This window comes from Syngnathoides biaculeatus, chromosome 18 (assembly GCF_019802595.1).
Source record: "Syngnathoides biaculeatus isolate LvHL_M chromosome 18, ASM1980259v1, whole genome shotgun sequence".
Lineage (NCBI taxonomy): Eukaryota > Metazoa > Chordata > Actinopteri > Syngnathiformes > Syngnathidae > Syngnathoides > Syngnathoides biaculeatus.
In genome coordinates this window covers 7,882,053-7,906,510 of record NC_084657.1, presented here as the reverse complement: position 1 = coordinate 7,906,510, position 24,458 = coordinate 7,882,053, and the positions used below count along the sequence as shown (strand labels likewise).

At 40.9% G+C, this 24,458-nt stretch overlaps 1 protein-coding gene across 6 annotated transcripts in view; it reads right to left on the bottom strand.

Moving 5' to 3' along the window:
- Window positions 1-20,168, bottom strand: part of robo4 (roundabout, axon guidance receptor, homolog 4 (Drosophila)) — a 37,265-nt gene extending 17,097 nt beyond the window's left edge. For 4 of the 6 annotated variants that reach the window (XR_009792498.1, XM_061803535.1, XM_061803538.1 and 1 more), the window contains exons 1-5: window positions 12,980-13,190; window positions 6,294-6,620; window positions 3,857-4,014; window positions 1,780-1,900; window positions 1,512-1,650 (exon numbers count right to left, since the gene is read on the bottom strand). Coding sequence is in view for 5 of the 6 variants with exons in the window: in XM_061803535.1 (XP_061659519.1) it covers window positions 1,512-1,650; window positions 1,780-1,900; window positions 3,857-4,014; window positions 6,294-6,620; window positions 12,980-13,175 (941 nt within the window). In the remaining variant the exon portion in view is untranslated. Of the gene's footprint in view, window positions 1-1,511; window positions 1,651-1,779; window positions 1,901-3,856; window positions 4,015-6,293; window positions 6,621-10,822; window positions 10,957-12,979; window positions 13,191-20,140 lie in introns of those variants that run through there. The other 2 variants (XM_061803539.1, XM_061803540.1) reach the window with 2 other exon arrangements.
- Between the last annotated feature and the right edge of the window lie 4,290 nt (window positions 20,169-24,458).

The window sequence follows — 24,458 nt, the reverse complement described above, 5'->3', positions numbered from 1 at the left end:
ATACTGTTGCTCGCAGATACTTACTTCTGTCCTGAGTCTAGCCTCTGCTACTCTTTCCCATATCTTCATTGTCTGGCTCATCAACTTTATTCCTCTATAGGTCCCACAGCTCTACAAATTGCCTTTGTTCCTAAAACTTGGAATTATCACACTTTTCCTCCATTCTTCAGGCATGTTCTTGCTCACAAGTATCCCGTTGAATAAGTTGGCCAAAAACTCCACAGCCACTTCTCCAAATTGCTTCCATACCTCCACAGGTACATCATCAGGACCAACTGCCTTTCCATATTTCATCCTCTTTAGTGCTTTTCTAACGTCCCCCTTACTAATCATTGCCACTTCCTGGTCCATCACACTTGCCTCTTCTACCCTTCCTTCTCTCTCCTCAAACCCAATACAACCACACTTTCTGTGAGGGTGGGTTTCCACAAAGAGGAACCAGGCAGGAAGAACTTGTGAGTGAAAGTTTTCCTTGAGCACGCAATGCACAACGGCACCAAGACGCTCGACCATTTCCCCCTCTTTTTGCTTTTCTGTTTTTTTTTTCTTCAAACCAACTTGTTGCAGTCCTCGTCCGCACATCGGAAGGATTGACCAGCTTTCCTAAATTTTGTTCTCTGTAATGTGAGTACAACTGCCTGATTAGGGTGCATGACTGGGTTTACACAAATGGTCATAAAATTCCCAGCTCTAAGTATTGCTCACTCCATATCGTCATTCCAGCCTTGTGCCCCAATTGTAGCCTTCTTTACGAATGTTTATTTGTATACTTTTTGTCGTTAAGCCCCACTGCATTGCTTACCCTGTAGATTTAATTAAATTTTCTATAAAATTCCACTTCCAGTTTCATCTTTTGTATGTTTGACTGAAATTGGTAAAAATCGCTGTAATTGACAACTATTTATCTTCTGCTATCTAGATAACAGTGATTGATCACGATTTTTTCTCACTTTCCCCCAAATTTACAAATTTAAAAAGAGATGTGGTGCCTTGTAAAAGAGACAAACATCAAATTACACCAGAAGTAAATCCAGGAATTTACTAACTGACATATTCTTTTTCCAGATTAACTATGCTTTTGTCCAAAAAAAACAATATAAACTCCACGTCACCGACAATAGAAATGGCATACAAATCTCAGATGTTCTAGTAGCCTGTTTACATTTCTTTTCTTGCTTTCCAGCAGTGTTTCTAGGAGTGAATAATGGCCAAAAAGTTCATTTTGTTCATATTGTTGGCACATCTGTTTGTCTCTCTGTGCCCTACAATTGGCTGGCAATTGGTCCAGGGTGTACCCTGCCTCCTGCCCGAATATAGCTGGGATAGGCTCCAGCACTCCTGCGACCCTTGTCAGAAAATGAATGGATGGGTACTTTTATTCCTTGAGTTGATCAAGGGTATTCCTACTGTTTAAGTGCTTTCCAATCCTCCATCTTTTTGAGCTAGTGGTCTGAATAAAGCAAACTGTCTCATACTGTTTACTGTACTTTGCAATTTGACTTCCAGAATACCTGCCATTGGGCAGTGGCCCCTGCTCTCTGATCCAGACCACCGCAGGTGGAGGGTCACCTTTTGCTCGACAGTTGAACCGGGCAGATTCCCCAATTCTCACGGAGACATTTTCTGGCTTCAGCACGAATACCGGCTTTGCTGTAGTAAAAGAGAGGAAATATGTTCAAAACAAGGAATGACACTTACATTGTATTTCGAATGATGGTATCACTTTCAAGTTTTTCTATTTTTATATGATCATTTGTTGCTATGGTAATGCTGTCTAACCAAGCACAGTAAGTCGAGCTGCCCTGCTCTCTCGCACCCCCATCATGTTGCTGGCTACACAGACATAGGCACCAGAGTGGTTCTTCTCCACAGGAGAGATGATGAGCTTTCCATTCAGTTCCTGTATAGCACATCCAAAAAAAAAACTCAATTTCAATGGATAAAGAAATTATACCAAAGTTGGATCATTTAAGAAATGCACAAAATATAATCTCAAATCATCAGTGTAGCTTGTATCACTATTTCTCTGTTTACAGCGTGTGTCTATTTTGACAATACAGGAATCTAAATTTCTGAGTATCCAAGGATTCAAATCTGGATGTCCATCACGGAACACTACAGTGAGAAAGCTAAATCCCTATTACACAATAATTCTTGTAAAATATTGAGCGTTGTTTTCAAACAAACTACTTGAAACCAAATACTAACAAAAAGCTTAACTCACCTACAAACGACCATAACGTAGATTATACGGTATAACACTTCCAAATGGTCAAAAAGTGGCAGAGAGACCCATTGGTCCTGGGACATCTTTTGTTGGTCCTCAGCTTCTCTGTCATTTAATTGTGCGGCCATTTAGTTATGGATCAATAAATCAATAACTGTATAGTGTGGCCTGTTAAAGGTTAGGGCTTTTGTGGTTCCACACTATTGTAAATACATTTTATTTCAGATGTATTCAGTATATTGAGCAAGAGATGACGCAGTAACTGTTGGCAAAATCCAAAGTTTCAACAAAAAGAAGGTGCAAAATTATTATAAGATTCCCATTTTTTCCAGATTTCTTGCCAGTGTCTTTTCTGTCTGCCTGGGTCTTCTAGTAAGTACTGCTGTAATTTTCCATCACCAATTTTGACCTTGTGTAGGGTAGATTTCTAGTTCTGCGTTTATGTTGTTTTATACCGAGTGCAATTTACAGTTGCTTTTGTTTCATATTCTATATTTCTCTCTAGTGTAGGTTAGATCCCGCTTTATGTAGAGATAACCTTCATTCTGCTGTGCTCTGTCCCTCCCTTAGTTCGTTATAATACCTTACATCGTTTGGATTTTACAGTGACTTTTTGTCCTTGTCATTTATTTTTGGGGATATTATTTTTGGCTTGTATTTCACTGTTGTGGGCTCCCTTAGTTTGATTAAAGACAAATTGGTGCCTACAGCTGGAATCCAACATTACAATGCATTCCATGGCTTCGGTATGATGTCTGATGTGCGGAGTCCCACTGTCCCTGTCTCTCCCTCTCCCAACCGGTTGTGGGTGAATATTCACCAATATAGTGTATAACAGACCAGTTAAAACCCACAAGCTAAACGTGCGAACCGCCGCAGAACAATCGTCTGGATATATGAGCACAAGTAACAGCACAAAAGTCAAATCGTGTTCTTATTTCTGGATGGGCAAAAGGAGGGACGAATATACTTGTCATTGCATATCTCAGTTTCATTGTTCTTTTTAAAAAGTCAATCATGTGCACAAGTCATAGGTATAGCAAAACTGTTAATCTCCAAAACAAAAAGGGGAGGTGTGCCATAAAAAAAGTTTGAAAACTACTGGTTTAAAATCAACACCCTGGTGTTTCGATTTAACAATGTGGCTTTATTTCGCAAATTTCCCTTCCTCCATGGACATTTTCATGTGAGCCGTCTTGCAAACAAGTAGAAAAACCTAGATGGGACTTGCTGTTGGACACCGTTTTAGGTTCTTGTGTGTGGTGTAGTATGTGCTTTCATGTACTGCTCGTACTATTCAATGAGTTGCACTTCCTTCCTGTACCGCAAAAACGCCAATTAAAACACAAACCATGTTTTGGATGCCGCATTATAGCAAGGAGTAAGAACAGATTTGTTCCAAATAAAAATATGTGACGAGCCAGGGTTGCAAAGTCTGAACTGAAAAGCGTGGCTACACTTGTATTTATGTTTGGGTTGTGAATCATCAAGCTCCTCCTTGGTTGACTGCGCTGAAATGATCCGGAACTTTACCAAAATGGAACAAACTCCTGCTTGAACAGTGGAAATCATGTTGAGTAATCAATGTAAAAATTGGATATGACGCTAAGAAGGAGGCAAATATCTCACAGTGAAGTGGAAGTCAGTGTAGTTGATTGGCAGACCATCTTGTCTCCACTTAATGTTAGGATCTGGGTATCCCAGTGGGGGGGCACAGTTTAAAACAGCTACCTCCCCCTCTGCCACCTCGACATCACTGGGCTCCACAGTGAACGCCTCCTGCAAAGCTGCCAAATACCGGAAAAGGATGAGAGGATGAGACGTATGGAACATCAATGAAGGGCAAAAAACTAAATGCAATACCTTGTAACATGCAAATTATGTTGTACAGACTGTATACATGTACTGTATATACAGGTATTAAGTAAAATATATCAACATCTTTTAGACTTTTACCACAACGATTCTCTGCCAATTATTGGATTCGGCATCAGCCAAGAAAATCCACATCGCTCGGGTCCCACAATAAAATGTTAGAATTGGGAAAAAATAGAAATAGCACATCTAGCTGTAAAATGGAGTCATGGACCCTTAAAAACAATGTTTTCTCACACTTATTCCCCTTGGTGACTCCAATAGATTGTGGTAATTGAGGTAAGCCAGGTGGTGGTTTATTTCTTCCATGTTGATGTCATCAAAGGTGTTTTGGTAATACACGTTTACTTCCATTTAGTGGTGCAACAATCAATCAATGAATTGACAAATCACAGACCTATCGACAACTACTTTAATAATTGATTAATTATGTTGGGAGCTTCTTGAACTTTTATCCTCTCAACTGTAAATATTCTCAAATTAGTGAAATGAGGCTATGTTTCAAATCTTGCTCCCAGTTTCAACACACCACACCTTCAACTTTAATCAAAAACAATCATTGACAGACAAATCGTTATCTAAATAATTGGTCATTGCCGTACTCCTCAAACTGATTAACTTGCACAAAGTACAATCAGCGATCCCTGCGATCAACTATTGATTTTAATTCCAAGACCAGGACCTAAGAACAGAAACCTTAAGAGGCAACAAGCTCCCTTCCCTGGTACAATTCTCAAACTCAGGAACTCAAATAAAGATCAGAAAAATGCCAGTAGACAGAATATGGTGTCATAACTGAGAGGCAAACAAACTGTACTATAGCGTGGATGATAAAATATCACTTTGGCATAGAGGGATATCAACAATTTTGATGCAAGATGTGTTACAAAAATACACTGTCATGCCTTTTTCGTCTGTGCATCTCACGAATAACGTTCTGGCTAGTTAAAAAACTGTGAACAGTATTTCAAATGACGCCGTTGCCGATTCCACCACCTGATCTGACCATTCAAACATCTTGTCAGTTCTTCAAAATTCAACAGTCAACCTTATAAAATGTAAACTGGGAAAAGGCAATGTAAACAAGTTTAGGAAAACAGGACATGGGTTGTTGAGTCCTATTGCCGCAAAAATGAAGGCTGTTTTGGATTATCACTCGCACCGATCAAGAACATCTTTGCACTAGTTTCTGAGGATGTGCCCGTATAAAAGTGGTTTAAGTTGTATTTTCAACAACTCACAACAAGTCACAAATCTCTGGAGTTTTGTGTGGTTGTCAGATAGTTGGGCTGTTTTTGAAGCTGTAAAATTTTGACTCTCGCTGCACCCAGTCTTTTTGAAACTGACGGCTAAGTATTGGATTGTGATTAATACAAAGTGGTATGAGTTTAATACACACTTATGAAATAATGTCCTCATTACCTTTAATTACATGTCATAATTAATGAGCCTAAAATTTGGTGCCCAAAACCAAGACCAGTAGAAAGTGTCTTCAGTCAAATCCATCAATGATGATGCTTTCAGAGAAACAAACATATTCCTGAGCAGTCTTAAATTAAATGTGGAGTGATCCTGGACAAGACACAAAAGAAAAGTCCAAAACCACCTTGCTCTTCAAGCTTAGCTAGTTCAGTGCTCTCATTGCCATGAGGACCATTAGCCCACAATTGCGGTTTCAGTAATCTGTTTTTTTTTTCTTTTGCTTTTGTGGGAGTGGGTGATTGGCTCACTAGGTATTTCTAGGTGGTCTCCCATCCAAGTACTAACCAGGACTGACCTTGCTTAGCTTATGACATCGGACAATCGTCCACATATTCAGTGAACAGCCTCTACCCAAAAGATGTTCCAACAGATTGTAGACTCCACCATCTACTAATCCATTACGGTATTCTCAACACAGCCATTACTTGACTCCCATGCATTTGGAAGCCCATGATTGGCCAGCTTTCAATGATGGGCCAGTAGTAACAGCTTGGTATCAGGACTTCACATTCAGTAAAACAAAAATGTAATAATATTTGGCGTGAGTCATTAGGGCGTTAGCCTCACAGCTTTGGGGACCGGGGATGTACCCCGCTTCCTGCTCGAAGATAGCTGAGCTAGGTTCCAGCTCTCCAGCGACCCTTGTGAGAATAAGCAGATCAGAAAATGGATGGATAAATTATTCAGTAGAATTCAGTTCAAGTCTTACCTGCAATGTGCAAGGATGCATTGTGGCTGATGGCTGTTCCTGCTCTGTTCCTGGCCACGCATGCGTAGATACCTTCATGCGACTGGCCACGTCCGCTCGCACCCACACTCAGGAAGAAGAGCCTATCATCTGACAAAACTATGGGCTGCAGTTGTCCATTTTCCTTTGTAACGTCCAGCGGCTGGCCATTGTGCAGCCACTCAATGGTAGGTTTTGGGTTGCCATCCCCCCGACAGGAGAATGTGGCAGGTTTTCCCAATTTCACCACCACATCAGATGGTTGGTGAACAATGCGGGGTGGCACATCTTTAGCACTAATTCTGGCACCTGTACAAACATTTCAGCTTGTTTCAGATAAAGTACAAAAATATCTATCCACTGTTAATATACAAAGTATTGATTTTTTTGAAGTGTCTTTGTCAATTGTTGAGAATTTACAAAGCCAAAACACCACCACTTAATGTTGGCAATGAAAATAATATGGGCATTTTATGCGGATATACCGACACCCTGCCCACTCCCAAACAGTACTGCCAGTGAAATACAGTTCCGGTAAAAATTAAGGGATCATCGCAAACCACCAGGCAACGCAATATTACTTACATGCAGCGAAGTCGCTCCGTAATCTCCACTAACAAGCCAGGATAAATTTAGCTCCTTTCTAACATATTTAAACTACACATGTATTTCTACTATGCAGTTTATTATGAGAAAAAGCTAAAAAAAAAAATCGCTTTAAAAAAAACATTTTTTAGGCTTGGAACGCATGATTTCATTTTCCATTCATTGTAATGGGAAAACGTGCTTCGGTTTTTGAACGTTTTGGTTTTCAAGCAGCCTTCTGGAACGGATTGTGTTCGAGAACCAAGGCACCACTGTATTAGTAATACAGTCTATACTGTAGTCTATAATGGTGAACCGTGAATGGGTAAGGGCACTTTGATTAATCTTAACATAATGTCTGGTGTTGACTCACTCTAAGGGCTCTAAAAGCTCAAAGACTCTGAATCTTTGCACAACTGTGACTCGTATAAGGAATAGTTTCCTATTGATTGAATGTCTTTTGTTTTTCGTTCTTGTTAATTTGTTAATTCTTTTTCTCAGTACTCAAGATGGATGTCGCACCAGGGTGGCACTGACTGGTGGAGAGAAATTCCTTGTTTGTTGTTACATGCAGTCATGCTTCTACTTACGAGCGTCTCTACTAACAAAAAATTCAGGTTACAAAAACTCTCTTTGGAAAAAAAAATGTCTCTAGTTACGAAAGAAATTCAGGATACCAAAGGGAAAAAATGGTGCTGGATTCCACCGAACGTAAAGATCCTGTTCTGTATCTTGGTTTGAAAGTGGCGAGATAGAGCTGGTCTCCCATTGGCTATCGCCGTAGCATTTTCCTGGTACCACATTGGCTAGGAGTGACATCAATCTTTAGCCATGATGCACTTCCTGGATCTTGGTTTGTGTGGCACGATAGAGCTCCTCTCCCATTGGCTATCGCCATAGCATCTTCTGGGCATCACATTCCTCCATTGGCTCGGAGGGATGTCAATCTTTACCCGTGGTGAACTTCCTGTATCTTCATCACCGAATCCATTGTCATGCACTGTCGCACCCTTGTACAGTTTAACTTTATGAATTTATTCATCTTTTTTCACAATGGGCCCCAAGAAATTGATGTCCAGTGCCAGCGAGAAGAAGACGAGAGTTGTTTTGTCCATCAAAACAAGGCAAGAAATCGTCAAGAAATGTGAAAAAGGCATACAGTTGACTGACATCGGCAAAGAATATGCAACAGCCATATTTAATGACCTCCTGAAGAAGGATGGCGGTGAGGGAACTTCGGAATAGGAGGACACACCCAGATTTTAGGGCATCATGTGGGTGGTTTGAAAAATTCAAGAGGAGGGCTGAAATTCACTCCATTGTTCTGTATGGCGAGGCATCAAGTGCAAACCAGAAGACAGTGAACGTATTTGTTCGGAAATTCAAACAATTGGTATTGGAAGAAGGCTACGTTAAGTTTTCATTTGTGACGAGACTGGCCTATTTTGGAAAAAGATGCCTCATCGTACATTAATAACAGCGGAGGAGACTGCCAGGCCACAAGTTGTATATGTGCCTCCTCGTCTGTGCCTTTTGCTTGTCACTCACTCTTCTCTTTGCATCAATGCTCAACGGCAAATGTAAGTAAACATAATCTTTTTTTATTCTTGACATTATGTATACTTTGAATGGCAGTGGGGTTTGTGGTCGGGAGGCTTGGAACCGATTATGCTATTTACAAGTAAAATGCGTTTCTACTAACAAAAATTTCAAGTTACAAAATTACCTACGGAACGGATTAATTTCGTAAGTAGAGGTACCACTGTACTTGGCCATTAAATCTGATTCTGATTTTGATTCTAATTATTATACTATTATATTGTCATGGCTAGCATGTTGGTGTGACTGGTTAGAGGATTAGTCTCTCAGTTCTCAGTTCAAATCCTGGCCTTGCCTGTGTGGAGTTTGCATGTTCTGCCCATGTTTGCGTGGCTTTCCTTCAGGCACTCCCATCCCAAAGACATGCATTATTCCTCTAAATTCCCTGTAGGTGTGAGTGCGAATGGTTGTTTGTTTTTATGTGCCCTATGATTGGCTGGCAACCAATTCAGGGTGTACCTTGGCTCCTGCCCAAAGATAGCAGAGATAAGCTCAGCTCCGGTGAGCCTTGTGAGGATATGCGGCTCAGAAAATGGATGAATGGGTTGATATTATATTGTCATTATAGTCGGGGTTTCCTTTAAGAATCTAATGAATATAACAGACATAACTCACTAACACAACAAAGACCAACTCATTCAAATGAAAGTTTTACATTTCTCATTCTGGAATTTTCTGTGAGCGAGTTAACCAGAACAAAAGTATTTTTAAAAGACAGCAAACTGAATAGCATGATGTGTTTCCGGCAGGAGAAGTGGCAACCTGAAACTCCCCAGCCAGCAAACCATCAAACAGGTACATCAACGCTTCCAAAGAACTCTGAGCGTGAAGTAAAGCACATGCCCTATCATGACTTTCATAGCTAAGAATTTGTGTCTGTTGTATGTTTTCAGTAACGTTTAAAATATGTTCCCGCTTGTTACTACCACAGTGTTGCTATATTATTTGGAATTACTACAATCAAAAATCCCTACCAATAGTGAGAGGGATCCAAGAAAAAAGTAAAATAAGCCTCATTATTTGTCTGACATTCTCAAGTCAGTGTTGAAACCCTTCCAGTATATCTACTGAATCTCTCCTACACCTGCAAACATTTTGATTGGGAAAGCTCCTGTGATACGATGCCTTTCACCTGTAATTCAAATTTAAAATTAAAGCTTGTCACTGAAAGTCAGCCACCCGTGAAAACCAGTTCCATTACCATGTACACAGCTCAGTGGCGTTTGGTCACGTGATATGTGTGCGGCATGCCCAATGTTAGTCATAGCAGATATTGACAGGAATGACTGTTGAGGGCGATCAATTCATGGAGTAGTCCGCCTTTAGCCCAAAGTCAACTGTGATAGGCGCTAGCACTCCTGGTTGTGACCCTTGTGAGGATAAGGTGCTTGGAAAATGGATGGATGGTCTTTGTCGACTTCTTGTCCACCGATACAAATCTCTTTGAACCAATGCCAAATGAGAGCTTTAGCGTGTCTGCATCATCTCTGGGTTCATATAAAAGTTACAGCACTACAACACCCACAGCAAACAGGTTTCAATCCTGCTACAACAAACAATGTTTGCAGGATGAAGAACATAAATGCCATTGTTTGAACATCCTGCAGAGTTGGGTGACCACATTCAAGGAAACAGAGGCTGATCAACTTCCTGATAGCAGAGGAAGCTCAAGGCACTCAGAAACAACAAAAGAACCTGGGAACTCCCCCATCCAAAGCATTCTCATGCTTAAAGAAAGTACAAACTTGAGGTATATATTTACTAGGGCTTTGTTAAGCCTTTTTATAAACTTCACATTAACAATATACATATACGTATATTACTGCAAAACCACCTTAAGGGCTGCTCTTCTTCAGTGGGTCCTTCATTCAAGAGAAATGGAAATCCTTCAAACAGCAGATAACAATAACCTACTTAGTGACAATGTCACATTTGCCCCACCTAGAAGGGAAAAAAAACCTTCCCTCAAAACACCTGAAAAAAATCTTAAAATTTCTGTTCAGACAAATTTAGCCATTTTAATTGAAGTTAGGGTGGACTTCTAAATACACCAGGATGATTCAATCGCCATCCAGTGTACATACACAAACAAATGCACATTCATTGATGACACATTGCCATTTATGTAATACTTTTCAGTCAGTTAAAAACATTTCATGAAATGTAGATACCGGCTGTTCGGGTGTACTTCACATATTTTACACATATTTTATGTCCCCATTTTAAGAATCCCTTGGGCTTTAACCCCATGAATACAAGTGTTGAAAAAATACAATGTACATAAATACATTGTAGAATATAAAGTAGATCCAAAGTAAATAACTTACCTGGAAAAAGAAGTGCCACGATTACACTGAGCAGAGTGAAATCACCTCTGAACATTACTGCAGTCAGGTCAAGTTAACTCAGTCTCCACAAAGATTGTCAATACTATACTCTGCATTATGGAAACACACCTCCAACATGCTGTGAGGGCCAATTTCAAAATAAAAGCCCCGAAAATGTATACAACCCTCGCTTGCAATGAACTTGTGCCTTTGTGTAATGTCACAAGCATGGGACAAGGGGATGGACCCAAATGCTGGACTCTGAGGCAGTGACATGATATCGAGTGTGGTTTTATTCCAGGGTGAGGTCATGCACAGGTAAGGAGTCCAAAAAAGGCAAAGGCACAAAAACACATAGCAAAAGGCAAGGTCCAAAAAAAAAAAAGGTCCGATAACTACTAGGCTAAAAACTATGGTGGTACAGGTGCGCTGGCCGTGACAACAAGGCAAATACACAGGAACTTCGTATACTCACGCAGACTACTGCAGTCTCACGCGACGAACTGGCAACTCGCGATGCAACACATAAGGCTTAAATACATGGCTTTATTAGAGACAATGAGGCAAATGAGAGGCTGCCGCGCACAGAGCAGTGGCCTGGCCATGCCGTTGACAGTGTAACGTGTAAATAAGAACAGATTATAATTGGCAAATTTTTTTTTCAACCTGTGTTGAATTGAATACACTCCAAAGACAGCATGTTTAATGTTCAAACTGATAAACTATCCGTCCATCCATTATCCAAGCTGCTTATCCTCACAAGGGTCATGGGAGAGCCGGAGCACAACCCAGCCAGCTTCAGGCGAAAGGCGGACTACACCCTGAACTGGTCACCAGTCAGATGCAAGGCAGATATCGACACCACTGAGCGGGAATTGATCCCATGCTCCCCGCACCAAAGTCAGGCGTGTGTACCACTTCACCAATAGTGACTCTCTGAAAAACCATTGTTTTTATTTTATTTTTCAAATACTCATTTTGAATTTGTTGTCTGCAACATGTTCAAAAAAGCTGGGACTGGTGCGAGTATTCCACTGTTTTATATAACCTTTAGGTTTGCCAACACTTGTAGACAGGCTTGGACTGCTAGCAGACCAGTCTCCAATTCATGGTCTTTTACTATGAAGTCACACTCTTGTAACACGCAGGATATGGCTTGGCATTGTCTTGTTGATAAAAACAGGGATGTCGCTGAAAAAGATAGTGCTTGGATGGCAGCATATGTTTCTCCAATCCCTGTTTGTATTTTTCAACATTAATGGGGGCTTCACACGAGTAAGGTACTCAAGGGCACTAACACACACGAATATTATCACAGATGCTGGCTTTTGATTTTTTCAGAACGTGTTGCTAGAAACACATTATAAAGGCAGTTAAGAAAGAGAGAAATAAATAAATAAATAAAGAAAGAAAGAAAGAAAGAAGAAAGAAAGAAAGTGGGAAAGGATGGGGATGGAGAACCAAAAGAAAAGGGTTGTGATAAAAAGAGACTGTTGAGTGAGATATTAGTAAGTACTAATACTCTTTTAAAAACAAATCAAGCGCACAACGATGTGTCCATTCCAGTGCTATGCAACAATCTTTGGTCACTAGTTTTGTTTTTCACACTTCTCATGAGTTGTAAAAAAATGAAGAAGACTGAAAGTTTAGAAAAATTAATGTAAAACCAATGTCCACAAAACTTTATAGAGCAATAGTGCATCAAGTAAGCCCCCCCCCCCCACGTTCTTTTCCAAGTTAGTCAATAGGGTACCAATAGAAATGTCCAAACCCCAGAATCATATAATTCTATTCTAGACTTCATGAAGGTCACTGCTCTACTTAGTGCCGTATAGATATATTTGATACTTATGGCATTGCTAAAACACCAAATCCAATGGTGGCCTACGACCTTTGCACCATATTGCTTATAGTCACTGAAATATGACCATTTCACATCAGAATTCCTGAACTCCACATTGGAACCTACAAATTCATGTTCATGTTCTCTTTCAAATTTATTTCAAATATGAAAGTAAATGGTCAGATTTGCAATTCATATTACAATGAACGCTGTTTTCTGTCATTGAAACCTGTTTATTGCTATATTATTTGACTTCTGACTGACAACAGCACATTAACAACCTTAGCAAAATGTAAAGATTTTTAAGAGCTCACCTTTTCTGTGGTGTGGTCTGCTCCTGAGAGTTGTGTGCTTGTGTCCAAGAGGATTGTGAAAATGCACCTTGAGTCGAGCCTTTGACTTCTTATCCTCCAGTTCTGTTGGACAGAGATCTTGGCATTTGCACTGCTGAGAGAACTCAGCCCAGGAGTAGAGCCACGACGCATAGAGTAGCCATGCACTGACCTTCATGGTGAGTCCAAAAGTCCTACCTTCACTTTCTGGGTGCAAGTGCTAAAATCTGCATTGATTCTACTATGACACTCAAGCAGAGTGAATGAAAAACACTATAAAACTCCAACCCACATACGTTTAACATGATAATCCAAAAACACGTGTGAACCCTTTATCCCACCCTCTTTAATTTAGATTCTCTTTGCTCCCATTCATCCTCCTCATTGGGTCCTTTTTTTCTGAGGGAGACAGAAAAGAGGAGGGAGAAGAGAAATTCACACAAACACACACACAGCACCAATAACAACAACAACCTACACACACAAAACCCAAGACTTGGACCTCATGCAGAGCAAATGCCTAGGGAAAGGGGACTAAAGTATGCTGTCTTGTCACACACACATGCCATTTAATTTGCATTTGCTAAGTCTGAGACTGAGGAAGGAAGAGTAAAACCAGGTTTAAAGGCGGTGGGGGAAGGGGTCAAATATGTCTGTTAAGTCATCATCGTACCCAGTACCAGGTTACAAAGATTTTAAACATTCTAGATTCTGACACAAAATGATACAAATTGTCTCATTTGTCGGACAAGTACTACAGGATATGGAGTAACACAGCTTTCGCCACAGTACTTTAAGAAGCTGACCTCCAAGCAGTCAACTTGCCAAGCTAATTTGTAGATGTCAGTTCACACAACATGACGCTTGTACAGTATGTTAGAAATAAAGAAGAGTGACTAAGTACACCATGTAAGAACAGTTGTGTTTCGTTTCTAACACCTTTGGCAAATTTGCTGGGGCACTCTCAGAGGGTACAAAGATTATACTGCATGTCTACCATTTGCATTAAAAAGAAATAAAAAATGTGAGTTATGAAAATGGTACGGGTGATTAAGGACTTCCGGAATGTTAAATTGCTGATGAGTGCAATTATTTTGTGTTTTCCAGAAAACCAGCCACCGATTGATGATAATTGATCATTCATCTAGTTTTTGTATCGCTTATCCTCACTAACGTCTTGGGCGTGCTGTCCCAGCTATCTTCCCATTTCCACTCACATTCACACCTACAGGCAGTTTACAGTCTTCAGTAAACCTACCACGGGAGGAAAATGGGAGGAAACAAGCATGGGGAGAACATGTAACTCCAGTCTGGTGTGACAAATTCCTTCTTAAGAAATGTGCATCAGACGTAATGGATAACTGTTGCAGTGCATATTTCTGTCATGGGTAAATCTTACTCAACATGCCAAATAATTTTTGAGACAAAAAGAGACAACCTGGCGGCACGGTGAAGCAGCTGGAAAGCGTTGTCCTCACAGTTCTGAGGGTACGATCCCGGACCCGTCTGTGTGGAGTTTGCATGTTACCCCAGTCCCTGCGTGGGTTTTCTCCGGGCACTCTGGTTTAGCGCCCATATCCTAAAAGCATGCAACATTAATTGGACACTCTAAATTGGCCCTCGGTGTGATTGTGTATCCCCTGCGATTGGCTGGCATCCAGTTCAGGGTGTACCCTGCCTCCTGCCCATTGACAGCTGGGAAAGGCTCCAGCACTCTCACGACCCTCATGAGGATAAGCGGCTAAGAAAATGGATGGATGGAAAGAGATAACCTATCCCAGGGGCATCAAATTCAAGGACCATGGGCCCTCCACCTCCATTCATATGCGTCTCGACAGCGAATCATGTGTGATTTTGATGATTGTTGCTATATTCTGAACAATCATTTCAAATTGTCATACTGTAGGTACAAACCAATTCCAGACAAGCTGGCACATTGTGCTTGACATACCGTAAATAACAGAATGCAATTTGGAAATCATGTTCAACCTTTATTTAATTCAATACACTACATACAACTTGCAACTTTGCAAAAAATCATGAACTCTGAAATTTATGGCTACAACACATTCTAAAAAAGCTGAGACAGGATCATGTTTACAGTGAAAACCCCAAAAACTGTGCCGCATTATGATGTGTAAAATATGACAACCGAAACCTTGGTCTGTTGAACAGCTGAAGCTGTACATTAGGCAGTAATGGGAAAGAATTCCACCTACAAAGCTTCCACAATTCGTGTCCTCAGTTACCAAACATTTAATGGTGTTAAAAGAAAAGGTGACGTAAGACAGTGGTACAGTGAAGAAAATAAATATTTGAACACCCTGCTATATTGTAAGTTCTCCCACTTAGAAATCATGGAGGGGTCTGAAATTTTCATCCAAGGTGCATGTCCACTGTGAGAGAGATAATTTTAAAAGAAAATCCAGAAATCACAATGTATAATTTTTAAACAATTTATTTGTGTGATACAGCTGCAAGTAAGTATTTGAACACCTGAAAAAAACGTCAATATTTGTTACAGTAAACCGTGTTTGCAATTACAGAGGTCAAACCTTCCTGTAGTTGTTCACCAGGTTTGCACACACTGCAGGAGGGATTTAGGCCCAGTCCTCCACACAAATCTTCTCTAGATCAGACAGGTTTCTGGGCTGTCAGTGAGAAACACAGAGTTTCGGCTCCTTCACAAGATTTTCTATTGGGTTTAGGTCTGGAGACTGCCTCGGCCACGCCAAAATCTTGATGTGCTTCTGACGGAGCCACTCCTTGGTTTTCTTGGGTGTGTGCTTCGGGTCATTGTCATGTTGCAAGACCCAGCCAGGACCCATCTTCAATGGTATGACTGAGGGAAAGAGGTTGTTCCCCAATATCTCAATACATGGCCGCGGTCATCCTCTCTTTAATACAGTGAATTTGTCCTGTCCCATGTGCAGAAACACAACCCCAAAGCATGATGCTACCACCCCCATGCTTCACAGTAGGGATGGTGTTCTTGTGATGGAACTCATCATTCGTCTTCCTCCAAACACGGTTAGTGGAATTATGGGCAAAAAGTTCCATTTTGGTCTCATCTGACCACAAAGCTTTCTCCCATGACTCCTCTGCATCATCCAAATGGTCATTGGCAAACTTAGGACGGGCCTTGAGATGTGCTGGTTTAAGCAGGGGAACCTTCCGTGCCATGCATGATTTCACACCATGGCATCTTAGTGTATTACCAACAGTCACCTTGGAAACGGTGGTCCCAGCTCTTTTCAGGTCATTGACCAAGTCCTGTCGTGTATTCCTGGGCTGATTCCTCACATTTCTAAGGATCATTGAGGCCCCACGAAGTGATATATTGCATGGGGCTCCACTCCCATTGTGATTGACCGTCATGTTTAGCTTCTTCTATTTTCTCATGATTGCTTCAACAGTGGACCTTTTTTCACCCACCTGCTTGGCAATTTCTCCATAGCCCTTTCTAGCTGTGTGGAGTTGTATAATTTTGTCTCTGGTGTCTTTGGATGGGTATTTGGTCTTGGCCATGTTACAAGTTTGAGTCTTACTGATTGTATGGGGTGGACAGGTGTCTTTATGCAGATAATGACCTCACACAGGTGAATCAGATTCAGGATAATACATGGAGTGGAGGTGGAGTTTTAAAAGCGGACTAACAGGTCTTTGAGGGTCAGAATTCTAGCTGATAGACAGGTGTTAAAATACTTATTTTCAGCTGTATCACACAAATAAATCATTAAAAAATCATACATTGGGATTTCTAGATTTTTCTTTTTAGATTATCTCTCTCACAGTGGACATGCACCTATGATAAAAATTTCAGACCCCTCTATGATTTCTAAGAGGAAAACTTGAAATATAGCAGGGTGTTCAAATACTTATTTCCTTCGCTGTACCACTGTGTTACGTCACCTTTTCTTTTAACACCATTCAATAAATGTTTGGGAACTGAGGACACAAATTTTGGAAGTTTTGAAGATGGAATTCTTTCCCATTACTGCCTAATGTACTGTTTCAGCTGTTCAACAGACCAAGGTCTCCGTTGTCATATTTTACACGTCATAATGCAGCACACTTTTTTGGTTGTGGTGGTGGTGGTGATAGTGGGGAGGGTCTGGACTGGGGTCAAACCAGTCTAGTCCCTGTAGTCTTTTACTATGAAGTCACGCTGTTGTTACGTGCAAAATGTGGTTTGGTTTTGTCTTGCTGAAATAAGCAGGGGCTTTTGTGAATAAGATTTTGCTTGAATGGCAGCACGTTTCTCCAAAACTTGTATGCACCCTTCAGGATTAATGGTGCCTTCACAGATGTATAAGTTACCCATGGTGCTGGCACTAACACAGCCCCATACCATCACAGATGCTGGCTTATGAACTTAGGGTCCATAAGCGTCTACATGGTTCTTTTGCTTTTTGGGTCGGGGGACACGATGTCCACAATTACCGAAAATAATTTGAAATGTGAACTCGTCGGACTATAGATAACTTATCCACTTTGCACAAGTTCATCTTAAATCTTTGTGCATCTTAGAGAAGTCAGAGGCATTTCTGGGTGTTGCTGATAAATGACTTTTGCTTTGCGTAGCAAAATTTTAAGTTGCACTTTCGGATGTAGTGCCAAACTATTTACTGACATTGGTTTTCTGATGAGTTTCTGAGCCCATATGGTGATATCCATTACAAAGTGACAGTGAAGTGGTTTTTGATGCAGTGGCATGAGCATTCAATTTTGTTTTTTGCCCTGGTTGCGTACATGCAGTGATTTCTCCAGATTCTCTGAACATTGTGATATTATGGACCACAGATGATGAAATCCCGAAATTCTATGCAATGGACCTTTCCGACCTGTCAATCACTCGTACAATATTAGCCAATCAGATATTCGCATTGTCTTAACCCCTGTCTTGACATGCTGGTTGTCAGTAGCGTGCGCTCGGAAAAGTTAATGTTACAAAGAAAATGGTCCTCAGTTGTGCTTGGGGAACGTGCAATTTTGATGAAAGATATCCTGCTAGGTTACAAGGGGCCCAGTTGATTCAATTTCCAAAGCCTAAAACACAGTTGAGGAAGTGTCTACGATGGATTAAGGCTTGCGGAAGACCGCATGTACAACTAAATGTGGACAATATCAACAAACACAAGGCTGTATGTTCTAAGGTTACAGAGAAAATTAATTACACGAACCGTGTTTGGAGGAAGACTAATGATGAGTTCCATCCCAAGAACACCATCCCTAACGGGAAGCATGGGGGTGGTAGATGTGACAGGGTGTGTAGTCATTTGGACCCGAGATTGTAGGTTTCTTGGGGCCCAGGATGAGAGTGGAGCGTCTGAATCAGGATGGGTTTTTGCACAGTTCCAGAGATCTACAGAAGATCTCTGTGAAGACTGGATTGAGCTGGTCCACACAGATTTGAGGGAGGATTGGACACAAGGTTTGGACCTGCCACTTTGTCAATTTATTAGTTTGAAAATGCATCTCACATCCTGTTCATGGATGGTGAACGCCAAAGTTCGAGGTGTAATACTTGTCAGTGGTGCAGCTGGGTGGGTGTGAGGTGTGAAAGTGTTCTTTTGGAATCTGAAGTAGAAGCTGTTCAAGTCGTTGGCTGGCTACTATTGTTGTCCATTGGTGGGGATCATCGGTTGGTTCGTGATTGTAATAGATGCCATACTGATTTAAGGCTTCTTTATACTCACACATGCAGCGACCACGCTGACGACACTGCGGCTATCCTGTGCATACTTTGCAACCCACGCGCACAGTTTTGAGAATGTCTTGCAGTTCTTCTCCAAGTCAGAGGTATCGCTACGGCTGGTATTGGCTAGGAGGCCAAAGCATGGCATTTTGTAGGCACATTTTGGTCATTTCCAGTGGCCATTTTTAATTTCCTTTCTGTAACATGGAACAAAGCAACAACAATGGCGACCGTGGAACATTGTCTACTTGAATAAATAGACCTAAATGACCAGATGATGCATTTAATTATGCTGTAAAATCGATAAAGGCAGTGGCGTAGGTGAGCACAGCAGTGAGGAACAGTGAGTACATCATCACAGCATGTGACTAAAACGGACCAATCATGAGAGATGAGCTCTGCAGCTTTCTCCCCAGAACTTTTTTGACACGTGCGGCAAGCTCCACAGCTGCACGGGGCAATGTGTAGGTAACGTGATGCAATGTCGGTGTATAAAGTGGCCTTTAGAGTCGATATCGCAAATCTGTTTTTCCAACTTGGCTGCATAGTTTCTTTGCAATATTTCACAATTGTATTTCTTCCCTCCATCCATCCATCCATCCATTTTATCAGCCACTTATCTTCACGAGAGTCGCAGGAATCCTAGCTGTCATTGTGCAGGAGGCGGGGTACACCCTGAAACAGCTGCCAGCCTTATTGGAGAGCAGATAGAGACAGAAGTCACACTCACAATCACACATGGGGGCAATTTAGAGTCTCCAATTAATGTATATTTTTTGGATGTGGGAGAAAACCGGAATGCCCGGAGTAAACATACAAGCATGGGGAGGACATGCAAACTCTACAGAAGCGGGGGTCCTCAGGACTGTGAGGCCAACGCTCTAACCAGTTGCTCCACCGTGCCCCAATAGTTTTTTTTTTTTTTTAAAGTCAGCCCCATGGAAGCGAGAAGACAGCTGAGAGAGTAACACACGGATGAGACTACAAAAGAAAGTTGCTCTGCTTGATTTCTGTGCATTATCCTTTTTAGTTTTCAAGAAATACTACGTGAGTGCATTGTAAAATGCAGCATCCTCTTTTGTCAAGCACTCTACAATGCAGCCATCCTCAAACCTGAGCAACAAATCAATCATATGCCTCGGTGTCATTCCAAATATATACTGACAAAAAAAGAAGCCACCATATAAACGCACACTTTATTGCTAAATAATTGCCAATGACAGAATTTTATTCTTACCCGGTGAATATGACTTCTGTTTTCAGACATCACTGGACAGCTTCTCAAAATTAGGCATGTACAGTAAAATGTTAACTTTAATATTGACACATGACTGCAAGCTCTTGTCTGTGAGGCAATTGTCGTACAGTATTTGCATTTAAAATAGTTCATTTTAAAATAGCTGCTTGCACAGGTATGTTGATCCAGGATCCTTGGATTTACCTACCATGCATATTTTTGGGGTGTGCCTGGATGAGTATTTGTAGAAAACCCATGCAGGCAAGGGAAAAACATCCTAACTCCACACAGTTGGGGCCGAGATTTAAACCCTGGTCCTCAAAACTGTGACGCCTCGGGAAAATAGATGCAAAAAAAAAAAGGGGCGGGGTAAGCAAAATAAATATCCCACAATAGACGTCCAAAATAATAAAACAGTGTAAATGTAAACAGTGACAACGACAATAAACGAACAAAAAACAGAACGAAACCAGGGAACTAAATACAAACAGATTGACGGGACAACAAGGAGCACTTGGACAAGACACTAAGGGCTGGAGGACACTGATTTCTCGACACAAGGTCGAAGGTTGACGAGAACAGGTAGACACAGTAGCATAAGAGATGAACAACATGGAACACAGGAAAACAAACTAAACTAACCACAACCCAAGCCAAAACAGACCATGACACCCAGCGTGCATTTTGCATGAAGATTTATAATTTCACAATCATTTTTGCTGAAGTAATGACTCATATCATTTGTGCTATTGGTTTTGATCAGTCTCTCTGAATGAGCGGATCCTTCCAATCAGAGATTTCGCAATCTTGAAGTTCGGTTAAAAGTTGCCCTCTTTCTACTCCTATTTTTAAAAGTGTGAAGCCTGACGAGATGTGGGGTGGAATTCCAACCAGAATAACAAAAGGGAATTTAATGAATCAAAACCAATCGCATTAGTTCCGGTCCACATCTATACACTGTGTTCCTTTTGCTGCCCAATCCAGATCCATTTCACACAAGCTGGGAAACTTGGGCATTTCAGTTGGGGGTGGGGGTGGAGAATCAAAATCTTTCTGACCTGTGTAGACGTTTCCTTTAAAGTGACTGCAAGCTTGCAGGAGAACATATCTTCACCCTTGCAGAAAGCGGTACTAAGAAAACATCTACACTATGGTCATACTGTAATTGTGCTAAAACAAATAGGAGGAAGTATTCATCATGGAAAATTGTCCTACAATTCATCAGATGGTATAATTTGCTAAATAAATGATTCATTCAAAGTCACTGCACTTTCGTTTGAATTTCAGGATTCTAAATCCAGAAAATCATTAGGCCTTGATATTCTCCATAAAGGCCTGGTTCAGAATACCCAACAGTTTTCCTTGGCGGACATTTATGTTCTCATCCACATTCCTCACACTAACTCACCTCTGTAATCTCTGTCATCCGCCCCCTACCACCACTTTTCCTCTTTGCGTTCCTCATTTTAATTTTTGTGGCTACACTCTGTCTGGGGAGTGGGAAAATGAGCAGAACAAAGAAAGTGGGAGTTGGAGGGATCATTTGAAAACAAGGAACAAAGTCTTTGTGTGGTGCAGCCAGCCGGATATATAAAGAGACGGGGGCGGGAAGACGAGAGAAAGCGACAGCAATACAAGGGTAAAGAGGTGTGAGCTGAAAGCGTGGAGTGTGAAGTTCGGAAACTGCAAAGGGGATGTGGTGCACTCCTCTCCAGTAGATTCTGCATTGAGATGCACTGGACCAGAAGCTGGCTGTTCTCATTCCCGGCCATTTTTTCCCTCCAATTGTGATATGTATGCCGCCACTTCCCCACCCAGCTCTCACACCACAAAAAAAATCATTAATAGTTTGGGGACACCAAAGTTAGTGTACTTTTCCCAGAAGAATGTGTCTCAGTTCATGTTAAATCACCCAGATGGCAATGTTTACCTAGTCTCTCTAAAAGTGTGTGGTAAATACAGCTTTGTGTGTGATCTTTGGGGTAAAATTAACAATTGTATTCATATGTTGAATTGCAAAGGACCTATAATCTATTTGGCAAACTCAGTGAGACCAAAGTTCATCATTTGGGCATTTCCAACACGTTATAAGCCATGAAAGATACTGTTGTTTGGTGCATTCTGTTCTCTATTGTCCTTGTTTGAGTGTGTTTGTGTGTGTTTGTTTGTTTGTTTTTCCTCATAGTCCTTGAGTGAGTTACCTCAGGCTTTTCTTTTTTTTTTCCTCTCAGGAATAACTCCCAATTTCCTCATATGGAGTACCTGAGTGACCACATTAGTGGTTTGGTTACTCTGCTGGTTGAACACGGAACCCTACTGTGGGATAAAGAATTCTCTACCTTCGGGGTGGTTTAATTTCAACAGTATCGATGAAATATTGTCGAAGCTTAGGGAAAACCAGTGGATCTGTTTAAAGTAACCATCAGAAATGCTAAGTCAGTCATGCTAAAATTATTTCTGTTTTGCAAAAGCTTTGTCTGATGTAATTATCAGCTATGGAGTTGCTGTTGTTCAGTTGCCATCTTGTATTTACAATACAAATTATTGTTAACAAAAAGAAAAGCAAAGGGAGTTGCTGTCATGGCATAAGCTGAGGTGTATCCATTATGTGATAAAAGGAGCTTTGGAATTAAGCCAGCTTTTATGCGCTAATGATGATTGTCTCATGTTCAACTGCTCCCCTCCAAAGTAGCCGAAAACTAACAAAACAAAAGTCAAACAAGAGCTGATGTAAAACAAAAACAAAACAAAACAAACAAACAAAAAAAAACAACAACAGTGCATCAGTAGTCACATAAATGTTCTTTAGGAACAATGAAAACACAAGGCGTGTCCAACACATCGCTTGCAAGCTTATTGGACAGAAAATGAAATGTTTTGAATATGTTTCAAATGCAATTTTCAAAGTCACAATTCACCTACTCAAGCCTCTGAAATGTGAATACTTGGATTTCCTTAGTCTTCCATGAAAGCAAATTGTTTGTGCTTTGAGCAAATCAATACATTTTTCCTGTTAACCCGTCATTCACCATGCCATCTTTTTTAATTGCTGAAACAAAAATGTGTTTCAATGAATACAGCAATGCTACTTTGCACAGTCTTTTTTTTTTCTATGAACAAAAGAAACAATACCATGGTCTCGCAGGCTTCGAGTATGTGCATTCAGCAGTGATCCCATGAAAGTGATTTTTGAAACCATCCAACTGGTATCTCCTCCTGTTGATAGTGTATATTTCAGATCTTCTTCAGCATGCTTGCAACCGTTCCCATTTCCTATGGATTGAACCCTGCTAAATTGGAAAAATAAATAATGTTGTAACATTTACAATGATTGAATAATAATAATACGGTGTCACGGTGGAGCAGTTGTAAAGCGTTGGCCTCACAGTTCTGAGGACTGGGATTCTGTTGGTTTAATTGAATATAAAGTCATCTCATATTTGCTCTCTTGGTTGTTTTTAATGCTTCTTTGCTTAATGTGATGCAATTACCCATTGGGTGCCATGGAAACTTTTGCTATGATATGCCTCAACAATATGATGCAATCGAGTTACAGTGGGTGCCGTGGAAACACCAGACAAATATACAGCAGACAACAAAGACTTGACTATCTCAAGAGGATGATGAAGGCATCGCAGACTCTCATTGGCTATTTTTGTCACAGTTGCTGTTTTTATGTCATGTTTGCTTTGTTGTGATGCGGACCACGCTTGGGAATAAAAAGGATCTGTGGAGATGGTGAAAGAGACCCATCCCACATAGTCCTCGCGAGCAAGAGTTCCTCTTGTCTTCCTTCCTTGAGAAATTGTACTTTAAATGTCCTTGGTTGCGTGAGCCGTGCTATCACCAGACGCTATATCACTGACCACGTCACTGATGTTGTCTGACTGCAAAGGCTGAGTAAACCTGACAGGTTCAATCCCGGCCCCGCGCGTCTGGAATTTGCATGTTCTCCCCGTGCCTGCATGGGTTTTCTCCAGGCACTCCGGTTTTCTCCCACATCCCAAAAACATGCATTAATTGGACACTCTAAATTGTCCCAAGGTGTGATTGTGTCTTTATTTCAGTGTTTGGTTTTTATTTTGTTTAGTTTGCATTTCTTTGAAATAAATATTATTTTGAGACTTTTTAGTCTGCCTTGCGTCCCTCGTTTCCCTGCACTTGGGTCCTCCACACCTTGCCTTGGCTTCCTCGCCCATGACAGTTTCAGATATAGCCAAGAAGCCCCAGATTATGTTATCTGTACAGATGGCTCAGATAAAACTTTTGGCACCCTCTGAAGAAAACCCACAAATTAAGTAACTATTGATGAGATTGGAATTTCCCAAAATGCGTATTGACAAGCCACACAGCTTCGTGGGAGAATGTCCCTTGTACATATGATACAACTCACATCTTGTCTGTTTATATACACAAAACAATTGTTAAACATTGGCGCTTTATCTGGGACCCCGGTGTCTTGAACGCCTGATTTTCATAATAAAATTTCAGTAAATTTTATGTAACATTACTTTTGAGTGATTTAT